Source organism: Macrosteles quadrilineatus, unplaced genomic scaffold, assembly GCF_028750875.1.
Source record: "Macrosteles quadrilineatus isolate MER2022 unplaced genomic scaffold, UCM_ALF_1.0 Scaffold_9__3_contigs__length_116548681, whole genome shotgun sequence".
NCBI classification, from domain to species: domain Eukaryota; kingdom Metazoa; phylum Arthropoda; class Insecta; order Hemiptera; family Cicadellidae; genus Macrosteles; species Macrosteles quadrilineatus.
Window position 1 is genome coordinate 115339355 of NW_026542602.1, and position 24244 is coordinate 115363598.

A 24244-nucleotide genomic window follows, 5' to 3' on the forward strand; every position below is an offset into this window, starting at 1 on the left:
AAATAAATAATATATAATAATAAATAATCACTTTATGTTCACAACTAAAACTAAAAGATGCAAGGTCTAATTACACATGCAAGTCAAATAAATATCACATATCAAGAGTCAAAACTTAAAAATAGGTAAACAACTTAAAAATAGGTACTTACGGATGCTGCTGGTATATTAAAAAAAATCATTCCAGGAATACAGTGGGTTGGCCAATAAAAGGTTTCTGAGGTTGGTTTTGAATTTTGAAAAATTCTGGTTTCGGGCTTCACATGGGAGTCTGTTAAAAAATCTTAAACTTAATAAGCTGTGTTGAACTTGACTTTTTCTTAATCTAACAAATGGCACATCAAAAAGGTTCTTATATCTAGTGTCATGCTCATGAAAATCCTCTCTCAAATTAACATCGTCTATCTTACTTTTTAAATTTAATAGGCACACAAATACATATAAACTAAAACATGTCATCAAGCCCTCAGATACAAAAATGGGCTTACAATGATCTGTGGACGTTGCCTCAGCCAGCAGACGTACTGCTTTCTTTTGCAGTAGCAATACACATTTTACATCTGGTGCACTGCCCCATAGCCTCAAACCATATAAAATTACACTTTCAAAAAGGGATTTGTAAGCAGTTTTGACATAATCTTTTCTTTAGGTACACACATTTTCAGGTTTCTGAGCAAGTATAGGATTCTAGACAGCCTACAACAAACTAGATCTATATGACTAGCCCAAGTTAGCCTACTATCCAACACAATACCTAGGACCTTAACACTCTTTGTGTATTATTTTATAGTTAACTTCATTATTTTTTCTTTACTGTTTGTTTATATAACTAGTGGACGTGTTTTTAGTTGTGATTAAAACGTTTCATTTGGTTAAACGAGGTTTTAAATGGCTGAAAACAATAAACAATTGTAAACAAAACACGACCTCTAAAGACAGTGCACCGGACAGAACTAACAATACAACTGTCTTCAGCTGATCCATAAGGATGAGAAATGTACTAATATAAGGGAATATGTTTTATATGTGGGTTTCTTACTTAAATAGTAGTTTATTGGGATGCAAAAATATAATACTGTAGGCCTACATGTAATTTGGATCTTTTACATGTTATGAAATATCTATTTTCGTAGTCCGCCATTTGTTTCTTTTATTCACATAAATACCATTTTGTGAATTTCTGCTAATAAAATTATTAAGTTAGTATTTTTTATACTGGGCTTGTAACCTTGAATCATAAAATTCAATCATAAATCATGATAAAATTTACATGTTAAACATCATTACAGAAATACATTGTAGTGGTAATGTATTTTTAAATAGAGCTATTGAATTTAAATAAATATTGATCAATACATTATAAAGTGGTAGGCCTAATGTATTCATGGATTGCAATAAAAATTAGTCTATGCATAAATACTACTTGTAAATTTCTGTTATCGTAGGCTATTAGTGTAGAACCCGGGTCATCCTCTTAATTTTGTTAAATTAATATTAATTTTACGTCTTTCAGTAGGCCTACTTTTTAAAAGTCTTGAGTGTTTACGGTTCTAAATGGACCCAGGCGTTCTAGTTTGTTACCATTTTTATTAATGGTGGCCATAGCTAAAATTACCTGATCTTATTCAAAAACAAAGCTATTGTCTATTGAGTAGTTTAGTACCGGGGAACGGGGAACCGAGCAATGGCTTGGTATAGTTTATTTCGATTGTAAAAGCAATATAATGAAACCCCACACTCAAATCAGGAAAATCCGTCAAGTCGTTGATTAAGAATCGTGAATTAAAATAACCCTGTCACGTTTTATTATATGAATATTATATCTTCTCCTATTATTTACTAGTGGTGCTTAGGTGTACAATCTAAAAACTGTTTTAAAACATGTAACATTATTACTAAAAATTCAACACATTTTATAATTAGGCAACTATTTACTATTAGGCCTACAATGCTTTGGTTTAAACTATTAGGCGTAGATTTAGGCCTACAGCTATTCTATAAATTGATATGAAACTTAGTCTATGTCATATTTGTACACGTAAGTTGGAAGATTCAACGACGAAAATTTAATTTTAAATCTATGAATTAGGTTTGAAAGTTACGGTGGTTGATGACTGTATTAATTAATGGTTTTGGTTTATTACGACATTACGATTAAATTTGTTTTCCGTGTTTGAGAACTTGCGTGTATTTTAGCTGATTTTCGTAGAGGTTTAATTATTTAGTACCAATTAAACTGAATTTTTAATATTTTTCATATTCTGTTATTTTTTTATACTGATGGCATTTATATTAAAGATCGAAACCATAAACATTTAATTGGCCATTGTACAATTAAACAAAAAAAACACTTTTTCATGATTTTTTTTATTGTCTTTGAATTACTATCTGTTTAAAGTGGAATTGATAACAAAAAACAATAACATTTACTGTAACTTCATTGTCACTGACATTTTGAAATACGGCAGTCTACGATTATTTCGTTGTACAAGGTTGGCAATGCTCCGTGCAGTGGGCGCGGCCGGGTTAGCGACTTCCAGAGTTAGCGAATTCCGCCGCGAGACAAAATCGAGTTAGCGGGTTCCGGAGTTAGCGAATTCCTGACTGAGACGGTTAGCCAGTTCCAGAGTTAGCCAGTTCCGACACACGACCGAGTTAGCGAGTTCCAGAGTTAGCCAATTCCTACGTCTCCTCAGTTTTAACTGATAACTTCTAATAAACGCTAAACGCTCTGCTTCAGTTCGAGTAAACATGTTGCAACAAAGTTTTCTCAACATTGAGAATTGAATATTATTGTTGCCTTACTGATCACCTGTGTAAAGTACTTCAAGTTGGGTCATTTTATTTCTTTGATTTGAGAGATCCCCTAAACCAACAAATTTTATCCTAGAGAACTGGCAAATATTATTCATCTCACCAAGTGAATGTGAATAGAGAGGTGTATCTGTTAGACCAGGCCTCTCTTTTTCTACTCTCGTCATACGCATTAAGCTATCTTATTACATTAATTGTCTCCTCCTCCCTTTTTCAACATTTCTTCTTTGAATTCGAGGCATTTCTGTTCTTCCAACAAAACTGTTTAACTGTTTAACTTGGTTCTGAATATTACAGAACCTAGTGTTACGTCCTGAATATTACAAACATTAATATTTACTCCCATAAGGCTAATGAGTTTCTTTTTATTAACAGCTGTTTTTTGTTTTTAAATTTGTTCAATGTATGTTCTATGTATTGTTCTTTGATTTTTTTAGAGGGTTTCACAACCTTAAGGGTAGGAATTTTTATTATTCTAAAACCTTATTGCAAAACTAAATATTGAGACAAATCTTTTGACACTTTAAACGTTGAAATCGGTCCACTAATAAGAATATAGATTCCCCTTCGGTATATATTTTCAACTTAAATTTAACATTTCAGTTGACAATAAAGAGTGGAGATGACATAATTTATGTTGTCTATTTGACTTTACCCACATGTGGAGCTATTTGATTCTTAGCTGGCCTTAACATCAAAATTTTTGCCACTGGGACTAAAAACACATCAGTAAGCATGGGTTGGACCATAGTATATAAGGCTAATCCATTGAATTGAAATTGGTGCATATGTCCATATATGTTTTGCATTAATTTTGAAGGCTGTCTAGCGTGTCTACCAAACACCAATTTCTTACTGCGGATCATAAAAATATAAACTCTTTTTATATTTAAATGCATAATATATAAAAATGTAAACACGTTCATAGATTGAAAATCAAGATCGTCAAAGATTCAAATTCAACAATGAAAACAGAGATGGTCGAGGAACCAAAGACTTTGGAAAAAGAGGTGATAAAGGAAGAACAACCAGTTCCAGAATCTAAAGAAGAAGGAATAGACAAAAAAGAGGAAGAAGAAACAAAGGAAGTAGCTAAAGAAACGGATGAAAAAAAGGCTGAGTCGCCAAGTGAGGTGAGATTCTGATATAAGAATATTCATTTAATTCTGAAAACATTTTTAATGTTAACAGACCAGATTATTTATATTTTCATATTAAAAAAAAACAAAAAAAACTATCTACCGTACTTTCTAATCATTTCATCAAGTCTAATTAATAGATTTGGTATTTTCAACATTAGTCAAGTTTTTTTTCATTTCTGATAGAAATTGTATTTCACCAGTTTTCAAGCAATTAAGAAATTTAAAATTCAACCAAGAATGTAACCACGGTTTGTAGTTAGGCAATTAACTAACCCTTCCCGGACAGCAAAATCGTGATATAGGACGGGAAAAATTATAGGAAAAAATAAAAATTAATTTTCCTTAGGCCTATTTGTGTTTTGTTATACAAGTATACATAAAATAAACACAATAGAACACTTCATACTGTCAAAATAATTTTTTTACTCTTTTTTAAATATGCGGTTATATCCGCTACCCGTCCGCGGATGAGTAGAAAAGCAGCGGATATTTCCGCCACTCGTTTTAGAAGATATGACCATGACAACGTTAGGCAATAAATAAAGAACAATATGTAAACAATAAATAAAGACAACGTAGTGTTGAGCACGAAACGTCGAGGGGGAGCGTTGGAGAGGTGGGTGGTGCGAGGGGAGAGGGTGAGGAGCGGGAGAGGGTAGGCGCGTGAGAGAGGGGGGAGTGCGGGAGAGAACGCAGCCATGGCAGGAAAGTGGCGCCTTGGTACCGCAAAACATCTGGTTAATGCTCAAGCACCTGCCAGTCTGTCTGAAGAGAAGGCGGATATATCCGCTTCCCGTCCGGAACATCAAAAACCATAAGCGGATATATTCGTCACCCATCTGGGAAGGGTTAAACATCATTTTTGCAATTTGACTTCAGAAACCAACCAAACCAGGGTTTGGAAGTGTTTAGCATATGGATGATAAAAATAAGCAAATTTAATATTTATTTGAATTGTATTACAGTCAATCTATCCTGTGTAGATGCAGTGTCTAAAGCTGTTATGTATTGAAAAGTAATAGATCTATAAAACAAGTTGTGTGGTTCCAAGGAGGCTGCTCATAAGGGATCAGATAAGACTCATAAATAAACACATGCAGACAACACTAACAAAATTATGTTTATTCATTTGTCTTGTTCTGTCTCAGATACAAAATAATTCAAATCATTACTAAAACCTCCCTCAAAATTCACCACAAAATTTGATGTTTTTGGACCTGGCGGTGTACTTATGAGTTAAAAATAACTGTCGCCAACGGCTACTGTACAGGGTTATTTTACTTAAGTTAATATACAATTAAACTAAAGTTTGTCAGTTACTTAAATTTGTCTCTTGGACTTAACAGTAGTTATTTGTGCAGCTAGTGAGCAAAATAGCATTTTTTTCAAAGAGGACGAAGTTGATGCTTAAGACTAAAAAAAAAAAAAAACACTAACACTTAAAAATAAAACAAATTTGAAATTATTATTTCTATTTTAACTTTAACATGAAAGAATTTATTTAATCAACATATTTCTGATTTCCTGTTGATTATTATTCAATTAAAATAAACCTAGCCTACATTTTGTCATGTTCAGTTGTAATTGGAAGTAAGGAAAAGCAGTGAAAAAAATATTGGGCAAAGTTAAATGTTTAAATCATCTGTTTGACACGCTTATACCAGGAAACAAAACTTTGTAGGACAACTGAGGAAAAAACTAATTTGATTCAACTGTCAGGTACCTCCTGACCAAAGCGAGGAAGGAGAGATTACAACTGAAGATAGCCCGGAAAATGAAACTAGTGCCGAGGAGGAAGAGCCGTCGGAAAAACCAGCCTCTGTTCCTGATACTGCACAACTACCACCACCACCGACCCCACCCCCTGCAGTACCTCCCCCCTCATCATCCACCTCACTGCCTGTCATCAAACCTGTCATCTCCAAGGTAATTTACACTTAAATACAATAGGCCTACAGTCAAGGGCAATTTTAAAAAACAAATTATAGAAGCTGTAAGTCTTGGAAAATGCATCACACCTTTGTTGTTGATGTTGTAAATCAATTTTAATATAAATTGACCAACCCGCACGACATCACTGACTATGGGTTCTTCTTAGTCCTTTACTCTACCCTTTAAGCTACTAGTTCACCAATTTGAAATCAGCTATGAAAATTGATATAAATTCAAAGTAAAATCTAGGTATAAAAGTGCAACTTATCTGGTTACTATTTATCTCCTAGGTTGGATCGTCAGAAGCAGTGATGACGACTTCCTCTCCCAAGACTCCTATTACCATCACCAAGTATGTTCCGCCCGGCCACACCAAAAGTGCATCCGAGAACAAATCTCTCAAGGTACAAACACCTTCCCAGCGTAGCATGTAACTTTGGTTGCAGCTAGTAAACTTATTGAAAAGTCCTATTTTGATATTTGATTCATGTACGAAAAGACCTATTTTGATATGTGAATCATGTACGAGGGTTGTTTTTTAAGTAAAAAAGGGGCTATTTTTGCGTAAAACTCTGTAGTTCACGTGTATGCCGAAATAAGGGGGCTCACCACTTACTGGAATCATTGGTGAACAGAATGGCGCTGTTCAAAGCTCGCTGTAGCTGATGTGCATGCTTCATTGTGTGTTAAACAAGTTTTTAAAATGATTGAATCTCCCATGCATGCAAGATAAGGTCAGTGATATTTTTTGACTGCAAGAAACATATCAGCTGCAGAAGTTCATCGCCAGATGACGGAAGTTCATGGCCCTAATGCATGATAGAGGGTCTAGTACAAAAAAGGGTTAGGAAGTTTAAATTAATAATGGCCATGAAAATGTCTATTTTGTAAGGAATTGTGTTTTTTGTGCACCTTCCCCAGACTTCTCACAGTAAAAGGAAAGAGGAAAGAGGTTTTCATGGCCATGAAAAAACTTGCCAGATTCAAACCATCAAAAAGCTTCTGACTTCTCAGGATCTAACCAGCAACTTCTGACGGTCAGGAAAACTACACTATAACCACTCATCTATTCAGCTTTACTAAACAGGCAGGGCCACCCCGAGGGTGGACGCCCGGGGCGAGATTTAAATTTTCACCCTCTCCCCAAAAAAGGTATTTGGAGGGTTTGCGTCAATAGACCCAATGTCCAATATATCGATATCAAACGTTTTGCAAGTATTTTTTACAAACATAACAACTACACTGAACAAAATTACTAAAAACATTGAATTTACGACTCACAATGGACATCACAAAACGACTATGAGTTGACGTAAGAGTTTGAGCTTTGAGGTTAGAAACAAGCAAGTGTAGGTGGGGCGTGTGGTAACACAGTGTGTGTGTCTCGGACTCATAGTATTGCCACCAAGTCATATGCCTGACGTAAAAGTAGTAATAGTAGTTGTATATTAAATAAAGTTATTTGTTTTATGAATAAAACGAAAGCTATAGATTGCCTTTTTTTAAAATAGTCTTTGTCATTGATTACATGTTTACGAGTTTCCCGTAAAATATTTGTTTGCGGTTTGCCGATAACGAAAAATTTTTTACCTTCCAAAAAAAGGTCGCCCCGCTCGCTTCGCCCTCAAGGCGGCCCTGTTAGCAGGCCCCAAGTAGGTTTTATGAATTGGTGATTTAAAGGTTATAGAGCAAGAGAAGCTTTATGAAGGAAAACAAGTTTTATGGGAGCACTATGCAGTAGTTAATTTTCTAAAAAAAAAATAAAACTGAATATAACTTATCAGCTTGGTAAAAAAAACAGAACAGGACTAAGTTTAAGTTTAAAGTTCTATGTTATTGGATCAATTTATTACGATTTTCTGCTTGTGTATGCTTTTTGGAAATGAAGACATTTTGATTGGATCTGTATTTATTTACACAGGATGTGTGTTTCAGGTCACCATTTCAGACAAAGAATGTAAGCCTACAATTAAGACATTGTTGCCAGTTCGACCCCCTCCCCCAGCTGCACCAGCCCCTGAACCAACCATAGCTGAGCCCCAGAAACCTAAGGAGGTCAAGTAAGTGGATTTAGATTATGATTGAAATCTCTTAGAAGCGTAGAAAATCAGTTTTATTAAATAATATAATAGTGGCCTAATTTATCAGAAAACTTTATTCCTTGAAGTCTAGCGTAGGAATTAAAGGTTGTGTTTCCGGTATTACTATCAGATCAATATGTAAAGGTGTTATTGTCTACAATGGTTTCATACTGCAACAATTTAAGCACCTCGTTTGGAAAAAATCCTTTAGGACGGAGTTTATTGATACTGTAGTTTTAAATAAGACATGTCATAATTCAGGATTGCAAACAAATCTAAAATATATTGTTAATAAATATTGTTAAAAATTAATATTGTTTGTCACGTGTTATTATCAATATAATTTTCCCCAAAGGCTTCTTCTTTTTACATTTATTATGTGTAGTGAGATTTATTGTAAGTTTATGGTCGCATCTATTTCCTGCATTGACAATACACAACACAGAGACATATAGAGAACTAATTTTTAAACTCTCTACTCTACCATCGTCACATTGAATATTTATCATGCTAATGTATGCTTTGTTTGTAACAAACTTTTCTATGATTAATCTTTTGCATATCAGGTATTAAAACAGACTTTTAAAGAGTAATGAAATTAGTTACATATAAACATAGTTAAACTAACGTTTGGCAATTTTACTTGGGTAAATTATTACGAATTCTGAAAGAAAGTCAGAACAAATTAGCAGAGGTTTGAGGGTAATGGTAAGCTATTGGTGACTGCAGCGATAAATGCGGAACTGAAGACTCAAACCAGTCCCTCGGTTATTCCAGTCTCTCTTAGTCAGCCTAGACTCTAGCTCTGGGAGATGTATTCTTGGGGTAGCGGATTTTTATGCCCCTGGAATTTTACCCCCTCGGCAAACGTGATGTCACAAACCATTTGCGACATCAGTTTGATGGGTTAACCGCGGAATTAAACGTATATTTTCACGGTTGTTAATTTAATCAGAACACATCAAATTATAAAAACCTAGAGTGTACGGGCCGGAATTTTACCCCTGTACTTTTACCCCCTTCATGAGGTCAGCTCAAAATGTACGGCCCGGATTTTTACCCCCGGAATTTTACCACCTGGAAATTTAATAGGAAACATTTTATTGTTAAGGAGCCTATCTTAATTTATTTGTAACATCAACTAATCGAACAGGTTTTTGATTTTAATTTTGAGATTAGAGTATCAGGATTCAATCATGAAGCCAAATATTGGTTAATATGATCAAAATTAAACAGAGCATTCTGTTTACTTAGTTGAGATTACAAAATAAATAAATCAAGATAGGCTACTTTTTTTAAAATGTTTCCAATTAAATTTATAAAAACAATTTCCAAAACAAATTCCAATTCAATTTATACAAATTAAATAAAAACAGAAATAAGAAAACAATCATTCTTAAATCAATCATTCTTAATAATTTCTATATCCGGCCAGGGGGTTAAATTCCAGGGGGTAAAAATCCGGAGGGTAAATTTTTGGGGGTAAAAATCCAGCCCATACATCTTCAGTTGTCTAAACGCTAGTAATATGGACAGGAGGTAAAATTCCGGTTTTTATTGCTAATCTAATTAATCACCCTCTATTTTCATTATACTTCCAAATCCGCGGGGGTAAATTCCGCCCGCGAACAAACTTTTGAGCACTCAGGTTACTACGTCATAGTGACGTCAGCTTTGCCCAGGGGGTAAAATTCCAGAGGGTTAAAATTCCGGCGACCCGTATTCTTTAAGGTCACATTACAAAACTTGACTAGTCTTGGTATTTCCACAGAATAAAAGAAGAGTCAGACGAAGAAGCTTCAAGCTCTCAAACACCAAAGTCGAGGCCTCGCAAGCGGACAGTGTCGGAGCCGATGCTGAAGAAACCCAAACTATCCAAGGCAGTCACAGGTGCTGTTCATATTAAAATTACATAAAATAATATCTCATTTAAACCAAAACCACATAGCCATCAAAGACCAGCTATGCTTATACTATAAAGATGCAGAAATACTCACAGAAATACCATCAAAGGAAAGGAGGTAGTCACTGAATTTATGATTCATATTCTGAATCTTTGACCTACTGGCAGATTGTGTGTTATTCTCCATTCCAGCCTTGAATAGTTATACATACTATCCACTCATATAAGTTGTGCAGTGTCCAATAGAGCTTCTATAGAAGGTTTATTCTGTCCCGCCCCAATAACAAGTCAGGTCAGGGGAGGGTCCTCCCAGGAGGAGCCTAATCAGGGAGGAAAGTTTACTGTTGCAAAGGCGAGAGGAAATGAGAACTTGAAAATTAAAATGTATTCAAGCAATTACTTGTTCAAAGTTTAGTAATTTATTCTGAAAAATGTAGGCTAACATTGATGCAACAATTTGATCAACAAGTCAATTTGAAAGATTAATCTAAACACTTTTCAGACTCCCTGGAAGAAGAGGCAGCTGTCGCAGCTGAGCCGACCCCATCCACCAGCTCAGGGGCTGGTACACCTGGTCCGTCGAGTTCCGGATACAGGTTCTCTCGCAACCGGACGCCGGTGCCTCGGGTATCTCTTGAGAAACTTAATGTAACACATGACAGCAAAGGTGAGCAGCTACATGGCTAACTGATCAGACACTAAAACCATTGCCTATTTTGGCCAGTTGTAGCTATTTCTTTAATTTAAAAAAGAAGAGAGTTAAATGAGCCACTCACAGAGTATGTTATAACCTAAAATTATATTCTCTCTCTTAGTTTTTGCTAGTTGATAGTTGATGTGATATAAAATATACTGTACCTTACAGTAAGTCGTTCTATCACTCTTATAAAGTGGACTTGGTTATTAAGTCAGACCTTGACAAATCAGAGATTTACATCAGTGCACCAAGTTGGTGACTCAATTTTACTATGTTTCTATTCTGTTGATGAGCCATTGAGTTTATAAATTGTTAATTCAGTTTGGCTTGGTTAAATACTTGGCCTGTTCAACAGACATCCGTAATGTACATCAGCCCAACCTGTTAGTGACCCACTGAAACTGGCTACAACTTATCATTGGAATAAAATAAATAAATAAAAGCAGGGTGTCCACATTGTGGAAAGTCTGGGATAGTCATGTAAAGTCATGGAAAAAAATTCTGGCCATTGAAAGACATGGAAATAGGAAAAAGGCATGGAAATCCCCAATGATGGATGGATTTGAAAGGACTTTTCAATGCTCTAGTTGGCCGTAATCCCGACTATTGTTGCATTTTTCAGGATTTTTCACAAATTTACGACAGTTCAATTTATTACTGTTGTATTAGTTATGAGTTTTGAGTTTGTATTAGTTCAATACAATCTGTCCCGTCCCTACTTTATTTTATAATTTAATTTAATATTTGTAGGATATTGTTGCAACAGCACTGTATATTAATATGTTACAACTTTGTTATTTTATTACAACTCAAATTGCAATACAAATATTGTAATAATTTTTTGAGTTGTCTTAAGTTAAAACTCTTATGTCTTTTGAGAAAAACTGTAAATATTACACATAGGGCCACAACCAAGAAAAACTTATTTTGTTCTTTTACCTACAACCATTGACTATTGGATACTGAAGTTGTATAATAGTCAAAGCTACCACATTAATTTTTATCTGCATTAGCCATATTTGAGAGATTAACTCAATGATTTTTAAAATGTAGGGTTAGGTTTGTGAAACTTAAATTTAAATTTAACTTAAATCTATAAATTAAGACTAAAATAAGGTGAATGTTGTTACCTTGTCTGCAGTTCCAAAATTATAGTTTGTACTTCAGTTACATGTTTCGGTTCTTGTCGAACTGTTAGTAAAGGAACATCAAAATCCACTTATTATAGCTTCGTCAGGTAGACATGTAGTTCACATACTCACAACGACACATACACGATGACACATACGGATGAACAAAAGACATTTATGTGGGCCTACCGATTCAAACGATATTGTTTAACTGATATAAAAACTCAGGCACTCAGAACAATTAATTTTGTATATGCATGTAGAATAATTTTAATCACTACGACTGTTTAAATGTCCCAGACCCAAAAACAGACCTCCAAAAGTCGCCATTTGCCCAACACTTAATTGACAATAATCATGATTTATATGACATAAACATCGGTCTGAAAGTTCTACACCACTGCCATAAGAGCCCCAAAATGAACGTGCTAGAAGACTAGAAGAGTTTAAAAATTTATAAACATCTAAAAAACCAGAATTTGAACAATTTCATCCTGAACGACAAACTCCAGTTCCAGTTAAATTATATTTTTAACGCCTTTCTAAAAAAAAAAAAAAAAAAAAAAAAAAACAACATATCTACAACCGCTGACCACCGGCACACTGATAAGGAAGACAAAGGAGCAGATAATTCTACTCGACTCACCTCGCAGTCTGTTCCTGCTCGTGGTCGCGACAATGTCATCAGAATCGGTAGGTCTAAATTTAAATGTCTTTTATTCGTCCGTATGTGTCTTTCTTTATACATGTGTCGTCGTGTGAATGTGAACTACATGTCTACCTGACGAAGCTATATTAAGTGGATTTTGATGTTCCTGTACTACAACAGTTCTACCGAAACATAATATGTAACTGAAGTACAAACTATAATTTTGGAACTTCAGACAAAGAAATAACCTTCACCTTAGTTTAGTGTAAATAGCAGTTTCGGGGCTACAACAATGGATTTTAATAAATTAAGATACTATCAACCTTATGAATTTTGCTTTATAATTCACAACTTGTTAGTGAATTGTAATCGTATGTTTTGACTGAAGAAATTTACCGTATAGTTGTATTTTTATTAATTTATTTTCAAGTAGCACAGTGTAAGGATAATGCATTAATAATGTATGAATAGAATATTTTTGCAAATAAAAATGAAGTCACATTTAGTTAATTGTAAGTCACTTTAATTAATAATCATTATCTAATAAAAAAAAAAAACATTATTTATACAATTGTATTTATATTAAAATAAGTTTTTATTTTATTTTATTCTACTTCTATAAAAAAGAACACACTACTATTATTATTTTATATGACTTCATTACACGATTTAAGTCAGTTTCTTCTGATGGTCATTGCTCATCCATCTTTTCTTAGACCAATATTAATTTTTTTAGTATTGACATTAATTTCCTTAATTCCTCTGGAATTTCTGCCCCTTTCCTTTTTATCTGTTGACCAATCAACCCAACAATACTAAAATTTGTTTATAATTTTTATTTATTTTTAATGTTTTAACCATGTTTAAATAAGTTTTGTTTTATTTTTTCCTCCAGGACGCGTAGTTGTCGCACCAGTTGAGGAAAACAATAAAACTGACAATACCGAGAGTAGAAGACATGTAAAGAAATTTAAAACAGCAAATAACATTAGTAAGAAACCAAAAGGTAGTATTATATTCAGTAAGGTAGATCAAATTTACATTTTTGATATTATTTTCTCATCAATTTTAGTAAATGTTCCAGCAATATCATAGTTTCTTTAGCTATATTCTAAGGAAGAAGCTCTGTGGCTGAATAAGCATTTTAAGGGATAAGAGTTTAGGTAGCTTAGCTGAGAAAATTTTAGTTCTGGAACTTTCTAGACAATTCATACCCCCGAATAACACTGGAAGTCCAAATTTAGGACGTCTACAGGAGTAGATTGATGAGGAATGCTATCCGAGTTTAGAGGATGACTATAGCAAAAACAAATATTTGTCAACTATTGTTGTTAGTGAAAATAGTGTTGGTCAAAAACTATTACATACGGAGTGAATGCAGATTTTTTTCTGCATACATTGGTAAGGAAGATGATAACAAAATTAATCTCAAATAAAACCATAAAACTTTTTCAAAGCATTGTACACTTGTAAAACCAGTTAATGGCAACAAAAGTTAATTGGTAACACTGATTACATTTGTGACCACAGTTTGTGGTTAATAAGGCTAAAATTGTTTTATAAAATAAATATATAGGATGGAGAGGACACAGCTAACTCACCTGATGAAAGGTTGCAGAAGAGTCAAAGAACACATAAAATCACACACATAATAATACTTAATATTTCGCCTCTTTCAGAGGCTTCTTCAGAAGTAGGCCTAGATGGTAGTTACAAGAACAACAGCGGTAGTTACAGAAGAGACTTGTAAACTGTTGTTCTTGTAACTACCATCTAGGCCTACTTCTGAAGAAGCCTCTGAAAGAGGCGAAATATTAAGTATTATTATGATGTGTGTGATTTTATGTGTTCTTTGACTCTTCTGCAACCTTTCATCAGGTGAGTTAGCTGTGTCCTCTCCATCCTATATATTTATTTAATCCAAGCTAAATGTTTTTTCCTAAAAACATAAAATTGTTTTATAAAATTTACCTCGATGATGCTGTAGATATTTTGAAAATATAATTTTAATTTTGAAATCTGCCTTAGTTCGATCATTGAGTTGCATTTTACTCTTTAGTTTTTAAAAACCCATTATTTTTTATTTTAGTTGATGGAGACATATACTAATACTAATAAAAGATGCTATAGTTAAAACACCTCTTCAGTTTGCCATATTTAAAAGTTTGATGTGTAAAATGAAAACAGTATTTTTCAGCAGTATAATGTTAGTTATTAAAATAAAATAAGATTTTAAAGTTTAAAACTAGCTGAAACTTTAACATGGGTGTGAAATGTTTTCTCTTTATGGGAATATAAATAAAATGGAAGTTGACTATCTGATAAAAAATAATGCTGCAAAAATTACATGCCTAATAATTTAACTAAAATTTTTATAATAACATGAAAAAGCTCATAAGACGAAGAACACAAAATGTATAATAATAATATATCTCTTTGTGTTTGATATATTATCTTTAAAAAAAATACCTTAAAAAGAGTTGAAGGGCATTTAATTTATTATTTTTGTTTGAATATATTTTTTATTTTAATATGATAAATTGTGGGACATTTTATTCTGAATTAATTATACTACTTTGTGAAAATACCTGCATTTATATGATCTGGAACGTTGCAGAACACATAAATCTGGTTATTTTTACAAATTTATCATATTTAAATATGTGTTTAGGTGGCTAAAACTCAATAACACTTAATTATACTGTTTTCAGGCATAAGCAGCAGTGAAGAAGCTGCATCCAAGACAGAACCAACTGAAGCGACTCCAGCATTAACTGTTGAAACTGCAGCAACCACTTCTGCGACTGCAGAGGAGAGCGACTTGTGCGATAATCTGCGGAAAGAAGAGATAATCAACTGCACATGTGGCTTTACTGAGGAAGACGGACTCATGATACAGGTATAAATGGGTTGGTTGAATAGAAAAAGAAGATTTGTTTGTGACTTTCATCTAGAATTGATTTGTAAAAAGTCTGTAAAACAAAAAATAAAATATACTTATCGATTCTAAGATTCTCACTTCAACATGGGAAAGTTCCACTAATCTGAGGGAGGGTAATATTCATATTCAAAGATAGTTTACCTTGTTATTCCTTTACCATTATTTGTAATATGTAGTCGTGTGATTCAGTGTGACTTGTGCCTGTGCTGGCAACACGGATATTGCAACAATATCAAAGAGGAGGCAGAGGTGCCTGAGAAGTATGTCTGCTACATCTGTCTGCATCCTGCTCGTCAAAGAGAGTCCATGCGCCACTGCCACAACCAGGACTGGCTCAAGGAGGGCAAACTAAGCAGGTATGTCCCATTCCTAACCTTATCATAATCAGTGATACGCGTGTTCCACACTCCCCTGGAAAGTCTTTAGAAATATAACCCACTTTGCCATCTATACTTGATTAGGTACTTGAAAATCCTCAATTGTTTAAGCTGCATAAACACATCTTTCTTTTGGAGTCCCTAGTATTTTCAATCCTTAGAGCATCAGTAAGCTTTAGAATTAGTTTGAACATTTTTATAATTTTTAAAGCATTTTCATTGCTATAAGTTTAAAAACCATTCTTTATTTGGTGCTTTTCTATCCCTTATATCAAGATGAACTCACATTAGTTTTTCTTTTCTTTTGACTATGCCAGTGTCATTTTTATTAGAAGAAACTCAAACCTTTAAAGAAAAAAGCTTTCCTAACACCTAAAATATTTTAGATTTGTCAGATATATAAATTGAAGCGCCGATGTTTGAGACGCTAATATCTTATCTGACGACTTACTCAAATTATCTCTATCGTATTCTGAGAAACCCATATCTTTTAGGCTAAATAATTGCTTCAAGGTATACTCTACCGTTCAAACAAATAGTCAGGGCTCGCCGCTTTAAAACTACTACTTATGAGACTAACCTACCACTTGGGCTGTTGTTTTCAGAAATCGCCCAAAAAACCCACCTCAAACCTCAAACACCTCAAACCCTTGCCATGGTCTGATCAGTGCAAAGCCTGACAGTGTACTGAAACTTTGTTTTAATTGTAGCTTTGAGCAAGAAGAGAATGTCCAATCTTAATTCTCAGTCTATCCAAAGACACCAAATGTCACTAACCAAACTCCTATGTGATGCCTACATGTTGCTGGTTACAGTTTCTCATTCAGCAAGAAAGACTCTGTGGTCAGTGAACAGAGGGAGCAGATGCTGAAGAAGTCTCATGATTTGTCAGCCTCTGTGCTGCAGCTGGAGACTGTCATTCACAGCCTCAATGTCAAGACACACATTGCCACGTGAGTGTTACCGACAGAAGGATTATAGTTAGGAAACATGTTTTTGGTAAAGATGGCTTTAGGCCAGGGGTTTTAAGGATTTTGTTATAGAAAGGTTTAACAACAGGCTTACTATATTTAGCTTATTATATTTGTAGCTACTTGCTCTTTCTTCAGTACCGGTTGTAGAAGTTTTCTGTCAGACTATGGTACTTTAGTAGAAACATAGTGAATAGTATTACACTATAGCAGAAAGACCCTACTAATTAAGAAGGAGCTCACTCTGCCATAAGGAACAGGACTTTACCCCAACTTATTCCTTCTCTGTTTGAAAATTCTGTCAGTAACAGTAAAATATTCCAACTTTTGTGTACAATGTATATTTTGGTTTCCTGTGCTAGAGTGAATACTTTCCTGGTACTTTGGTATTATACCGACCACACCGATAAATTGACTTCCAAATAAGATTTTAATTAGTTTAAATAACAACATTTTCCTAACCTAAAACATAGTCCACCCTTAGATTAGGTTATGTTAAGTTAGGATATAGGTAATTATTAGGTGTGGTCGGTATAATACCTAAGTCCCACTTTCCTATTCAGATAAGCCTGACATATCCTTACAACAATGTCTAATACGTTTTCTTTTATTGTGTAAACTAATATCATATTAAATTATTTAATTTACAACTATTTCATGATGTAAACTTTGTAATTTACAGAATGAAGCAAGATCATCCAAAACTCTACTTGTGGGCTAAAAGCTGGAAAGACAACAGCCCGGATGTTAAAAATGAAAATGAACAAATCAAAACAGGTAGCTTGATTATAAGTTATTAAGAGTTAGCTTAATATTGTTAAATGCATTTTATATCGACTAATGACTAAAATACAGAAGAACGTTGATTATCCGAATTAATTGGGGATTAGGGGTGTTCGGATAACTAATTTTTCGGATGATCGGTCATTTTCTTTTAATGTCAGATATCGTCGCATTTCCAACTCCATATTCCCGAGCTAAACTCGATCCACTGGCACCTCTTTTTAACTGCTCCAATATCTTAAGTTTACCAGAAACACTAAGCACTATGTGTTTACGTTTGGATGACATAGTCAGTGTAGAATGAAACAGTACAATAGAAACCCGTACGAACTGTCACTGTCGACTGAGAATTGAGACGGAGACTGAGTCAGTGGGAGTAGGAGTGGCGCGCACGGCCATAGCGCACGACAATTTTGTCACGTAGGCCCGCCCCGCCTCCCGCCTTAGCAGCCGTGCGGTGGCGTAGTGCTACGGCCAGTCGTGATTGGCGCGCGATTTTATTGATTTTTGCTTCTTTCTTCCTTTCGGTTAACCGACGTTTCGGATGACCGGGCTTCGGATAATCAACGTTCTACTGTATCTGGGTCAATTCAAGATAAGGATGGATAGAGAATTAGGAAAAACCTAGAGTTGAGGGACTGTATATACACAAATCCAGACATTAATGGCAATCATCTGTAGATTTAGGTAGGCAGGACGTGTGGAGAATAAATAAAAACACTATAATCAAAAGGAATAATACTTAGGAACACCATATTGAAAACTACAACTTAGCTGAATGACACAAGAAGGAGATGGAAGGACCAAGGTCAAAAGGACATTAATAGGTTTGATAAGTCACAACCAACTACTTTTGGCTCGTAAACTAGCCCATTGTAGCGACTTAAAAAAATCACTGGAAAATGTTAACATTGCTGGCGTCTTAACACGCTACTGGCTGGCTTTTGAGCAATTTAGATTGTAAACTAGCCAAGCCTGTTATCACGAAAAGTTCCTGAATCTTGATCAACTCTAATTACAGAAAAACTAATCAGGAAAATAAAATAACCCAGAATTCAACGCAAAGTGTCTTGAAAGCAAGGTTGTTTTAGTTCGCAAGGGGTGCCAGCTACTTAGTTAGTAAGCGAGTCATCAGTTTCGTGTATACTTCATAATTAATTAGCCCATTCTAGCCCTGTAGCTTTTAAGCATACTATGAATAATATGTGTAATTTAAACCAACAATGCTGCTTTTCTCTGACAGATGTGGTAGGACCTCAGCCTGAGGCAGCCATTGACACCAAGGAGTGTAGACTAAGGTTGCTGGAGCACATAGAAGACTATCAGACTAAAGTGGAGGATAGACTGACATCTATAGATGCCGCATTATCAGGTAGGCCAACTAGTAAATTGTTATAACTATTGCCCAACTCAATTTTTGTTGGAATCATTATTTTGTGTTTGTTATTGCATGGAATAAATAAAATTGAACACATTATGAAAATTACTTAGTTTTAAAGCTATTTGTGTGAAGGTTAATGATCTAATATAATAGTTGACTCTCAATAATCCGACACTTACTGATCTGGGTAGGTGTGTCGGATTACCAAAAACATCAGATTTCCAAAAAATAATACTAAATTCAACCTGTGAGTTAAGAAAAGCTAACTTATGATACCGCCATGTACTACTCGACTATTGAACCATCAAATTAATATGTTTAGGCATTACTGTATCATCAAGTTGGACCAGCCGTTTCATAAATTTCCATAACACTGCATGAATAGTTCTCACTTCCTAAACGTTTTCCAGTGTTGGAGGCTGAAGATCCGGAACTGTCCAGTGATGTGTCAGATGCTCGGATGAAGCAGACGATGCAACTTTTGTTAAGAGATCTCTCCACACTGAAGGAGGTTGCAGAGTTGAACATGTGAATCACCAAGAATTTACATTAATAGATATTAATTTGTTTGTCGTTTGACCGTTTTTGTAGTGTTTGTAGCAAATGGAGTGAATATGTGGAGTTGAACAGTAGAGAAATGCACTGGTTGTATGTTTTTTAAGGTATGTTTTGTTCTAAACTGTTTCTGGGTAGTATTATTAGGCTTTCAAAAATATGATTCTGGTTTTAAGTTTCATTTCGTTACAGCACATCAGGATGTTAATTTGTTTCCAGTATGATTGTTCTAATGCATTTTATTGAGATTGCTTTGATTAATATTTTACTTTTTTAAATCAGGTTTCTGTTACCACAGTTCAAACATTGGTCCTAGATGTTAAACAAAGACTTTAAACTTCTGAATTGATTATAAATAATTTTTGCTTATAACAGGATTTTAGTTTTTGTGTTTGTATTTGTATAGAGCCAGTAATAGTTCTGCCTCCTCTCAAAAGGGAATATTTATTTAAATATAGGCCTACCAGTTTTTTGTTTGTTTGAGAACTGTTGTTTTAATAGGATTGAAAAAACTACTAGTGTCTTTAATTTAACTCTGAAAACTACTCAGCTAACTGATTAACTGTAAAGTAACACTATCAAAATTGTAGATCTGGAGTAGGTTTGTACAATTATATGTAACTTTATTTTTCTTGTATTTTGTCAAGAAATATTTAATTATTGTTTTTCTTTAAAAGTTTTAAATGTTTGAGAATGTTTAGGAAGTGGGTGAATTGGGAAATTGTAGTTTTGAACAAATGTACATAGTGTAAACCAAAGAGAACTCCTTTCCAAGTTTGACATCACAAAAACTCTGTAATTACCTTTGGCTCACCCTTTGAAACGTAGAGTGATACATGTCAGAATAATATAAAATAAAAAAAATATGTATTTAGTAGATTTTAACAGGAAATATATCAATATGGTGTTAAAGCAGTCACTTAAAACAGGATTGTGATATGTGTTGTAAATTAAAGCCAAGCATAGTTTTCTAAATAATATGTGACATTAAATGTACCAATAAAGCAAAAAAAAAGGTCTGAAACAAATTTTGATATCTTTATTCTTGTACCCATTCATTAATGATGCAAAGGGATACAAACAATAGAGAGCATGCCAGCAATCTTAGGCACAGTAAAAGTCAAGGAATCAAAAGGTTACAAAGTATTTTTACAATGTTTCTTTTAAAGTTATACTTTACTAGCTGAGTACCCGTCCTTCGTATGGGGTTGGCAGTTGGCATATAAGTTTAAAATGCTTATTGCAGTTTTGGGAGATGACACGGTTTAAGAAAATTTGGTTCTTTTAATTTATACGGTATGCTATAGTATATATATAAAATCTATCATCATAGTCATAATGTTCTACGACTGCACCTAAACCATAGAAAAAAGTAAAAGTTCTCATTGTGTAGCACAGCTTTTTGTTGCTACCTAGTTGAAACAGCACAAGTTTTTAATTCCTTTAATTCCTTTTAAATATGAATACTCTTAAGGTTAACTTGGGAAACTTCAGAGCCACTAGGGCGAAGCCCAAAAGGATTTTTGAGATAAGAATATGTCTATATGTTAATTGGGAATGTGAGCTATCATCATACCAAATTTCAAACCTGTCGGTTTAGTATTTTTGGTGTTTACTTGTTACTTGTCACAAATATCCATCCATTCATCCATCCATCCATCCATCCATCCATACATCCAAACTTTCTCACTTATAATATTAGTATGATAACAGATATTTCCTACTAAATGTCAACATTACAGTTTTTCCAGAGTAGATAAAGATTTTCTTTTGACTCTAGGCGGGCTGTCCGTAGTGTATCACCGAATAATGTGTTGAAAAGATTTTTATCTCCAGTGACTTTATTCTAAGTTTTGTAGCTCTATCATTATTTTTTTTATATTTAGCTGTTCCGAGAATTTTAAAGTATTAAAACTATTTAAAAAATGTTCATTTTTAAGCTTTTGTAACTCTGTAAACCTTCACCCTAACAAGATTATGATGAGGACATCCTTGTTTGCAATTCATCATAGGTTATTTTTCAGTATTAATGAAATATTTTGCGCTAAACCATATAGTTTTAAAAATATTTCATAAAAACTCAAACAAACTACAAAGTTTTCAATTCAAACCTCACCTCCCCCCAAAACCCTACACTCAAATGGTGTAAAATACAATATGGGGAATTCACTGAACAATTTGGAGTCAAAAGTTAGCTTTCACTTTGGTGCCAATAAATAAGGTGGCAAAAAGTCCTGGGACAGTAAAACAAAAAAGAATTAGGTAATAGAGCTTACAAACTTGGAATGAAACCTCACACTCACACCCAGGCGAACTAACTTGTGGAAGCGTGCCCACACGAAAACAAGGCAAGGGGCGGCTCACATCCCTACATAAACACAAGGAGAGCCTTGGAGGAAAGTTAAAAAAAGAGACTGCTTGAGAGGCAAAAAAAATGTATTGTATTGAGCAAAAACAACAAATAAACCACAGACACATTTTTAACATATACAACATCTCTCCAGCCACGAGTTTAGCCAGTGCCAAAAAAAGTTTTAGCTCGTATCTTTCCCTTAGTTTACAATAGTTTTTTTTTCAACCCTGAACTTACAATTAAATAAACAAATTACACTAGAAGTAATTAATACAACAAATAATTAACATTTCAATAAATTTAGGGGGCCCCAGTAAACAAAATTTAACATGTCAAATGCAGGTTTTATGTTAGGGTTAATATATTATCACAGTTCTTTTCAGTCTCTTTTTTTGCTATCTACGACAGTTATAATATTTAGAAAAAAGAACTTGCAGAGTGTTGGCGGTTGGTGGTAGTTGATGCTGGGCGGTGCTCTGAGGACATCCAGACACAGAGACGCTCAGGGGTGTGGGGTGTAGGTGTGGAGGGGATAGCACTACCTTAGGTTTGACTGCGCCGACCCAAGATGGCAGCTATCTTCATGGAACAGGCACCTCTCGTATCAGTGACCTGGATCCCTCCCATCAGGGGCTTGGACCTCATCTGACCTCATCAGAGACCTCATCTGACGTAATCGGTTAGCTTAAAACTCCATATTTACAAAGACACTGGAAAAAAAAGTTCCAAAATAAACAAAACCATACTACTACCTTTGACTATCAATCCAATAGTCAATGCTACTACTAAAATCAACATTCTGAAGGAATGACGCAGTCCTTCTGCTCCGAGAGCATATTTCAGCCCGGACTGAGCCCGACGGGTTTCACAAAACCTACCAAACTTCTGGGCAGAGCATCAGATCAACTACATGTGTATATACAAAAATAACATCAGACGTGACATTGCGACATTGTGATGGCTCAGTTCCTGGAAACAATATCATTTTATCAATCATTTTAGCCTCTGGATTGCTTATACAGTATACAGGGTGTTTTTTTAAAAACTTGCATCTTTATTTATGTAAAAACCGCAATAGATAGAAATATGCAGTTTGCGGGGATCATCTATTGACGTAGGGGGCCCAATTGTTTTGAATTCAACGTTACATTCACATTCCCCCCCTTTCCCCCCTGCCCCCAACTTAATTTTTTTAAATAGCAAGGTACCCCTTGTGACATATCAAATAAAAGAGCACAAAAAAGAAAATGTTTGATGAAAAAAAAATTGAAAATCGGTTCATAAATTTGCGAGATATTTCCCCCCCCTCCCCCGGAACTTAATTTTTTTTTAATAGCAAGGTACCCCCTGTGACATATCAAATGAAAGAGCATGAAAAAAGAAAATGTTTGGTGAAATTATTTTTTTATTTGATAAGTCACAAGGGCGGGTACCTTGCTATTAAAAAACAAGTTATGGGTAGGGGAAAGGGGGGGGGGATTATCTCACAAATTTATGAACCGATTTTCAATTTTTTTTCATTAGACATTTTCTTTTTTTGTGCTCTTTTATTTGATATGTCACAAGGGGTACCTTGCTATTTAAAAAATTAAGTTGGGGGCAGGGGGGAAAGGGGGGGGAATGTGAATGTAACGTTGAATTAAAAAAAATTGTGCCACCTACATCAATAGATGATTCTCGCCAACTGCATATTTCTATCTATTACGGTTTTTACATAAATAAAGATGCAAGTTAAAAAAAAACACCCTGTATAATAAATTGATAATGTAAGGTCTTAGCTTAGCAATCCTATTAAAAAATCATTAAAATTTTTTTTCCTAGGACGCTAGGTACGAGCCTGGGATTGTTTTTCACATTACTTCAGGCTAGACCTAGGGTTTGTGGCATTATCACTTTGATCAAATCCATTGGTGATTTAGCGGGAATTGAACCCGGGACCTCTTGGACCAAAGTCCCGCGCTCTAACCACAAGACCAGCTCTCTCCCTCCCCCCAAAAAAATTAAAAATTTCCCTCCTATTAAAAAAACATTTTAACACATTATTCAGTGATACATTACCTCCTCAGGGGAATGGCCTGCTAAGAATCAAAATATAATCTTAAATGTAAGCAGGTTGATATGCTCATCAAATGAAAAGTCATTTTGAGTGGAATACAATGCCGAAAACCATAAAATTGCAGCTGCTCAAAAACGTCTTGAATTTGAAATTTTACCACATTCTTATTTATTGGCAAATTTCTAAATTCAAGATGTCTTTTAAATGCTGTAACTTTTTTCAATTTTAACTTGTGTTTGCAGCTGTTCCTCTGAGGAGGTAGCATACCACTGATTGCTTTAAAATGTTTCTATTCCAAGTAACTTTGTTTCAATTTTCGTAGCTCTACCTTAATTAATTAATTAACAAAATTTTACAATCCAGGACTTTTTGCTTCCATGTATTTTGACAGTGTATTTTTTGTCAGAATTTGAAAACATTTTCTTTGATGTAGAATTAGTTGTGTGAAAACATAAAAGTGAAAGAGAATGACAAGGTCT

The 24244-nt window shown here is 34.4% G+C and overlaps 1 protein-coding gene across 5 annotated transcripts in view; it reads left to right on the forward strand.

Annotated features, from left to right (window-relative positions):
* LOC129002185 (PHD finger protein 20-like) overlaps positions 1-20408 on the forward strand; it is a 105563-nt gene extending 85155 nt beyond the window's left edge. For 3 of the 5 annotated variants that reach the window (XM_054429807.1, XM_054429806.1, XM_054429808.1), the window contains 13 exons: positions 3743-3947; positions 5676-5882; positions 6179-6292; positions 7824-7948; positions 9741-9859; positions 10375-10539; positions 13244-13354; positions 15060-15247; positions 15479-15645; positions 16482-16619; positions 17320-17414; positions 18664-18792; positions 19212-20408. In XM_054429807.1, the coding sequence (XP_054285782.1) occupies positions 3743-3947; positions 5676-5882; positions 6179-6292; positions 7824-7948; positions 9741-9859; positions 10375-10539; positions 13244-13354; positions 15060-15247; positions 15479-15645; positions 16482-16619; positions 17320-17414; positions 18664-18792; positions 19212-19333 (1885 nt within the window). In that variant the 3' untranslated portion in view covers positions 19334-20408. The remainder of the gene's footprint in view (positions 1-3742; positions 3948-5675; positions 5883-6178; positions 6293-7823; positions 7949-9740; positions 9860-10374; positions 10540-13243; positions 13355-15059; positions 15248-15478; positions 15646-16481; positions 16620-17319; positions 17415-18663; positions 18793-19211) is intronic. The other 2 variants (XM_054429809.1, XM_054429810.1) reach the window with 2 other exon arrangements.
* The last annotated feature ends 3836 nt before the right edge of the window (positions 20409-24244 follow it).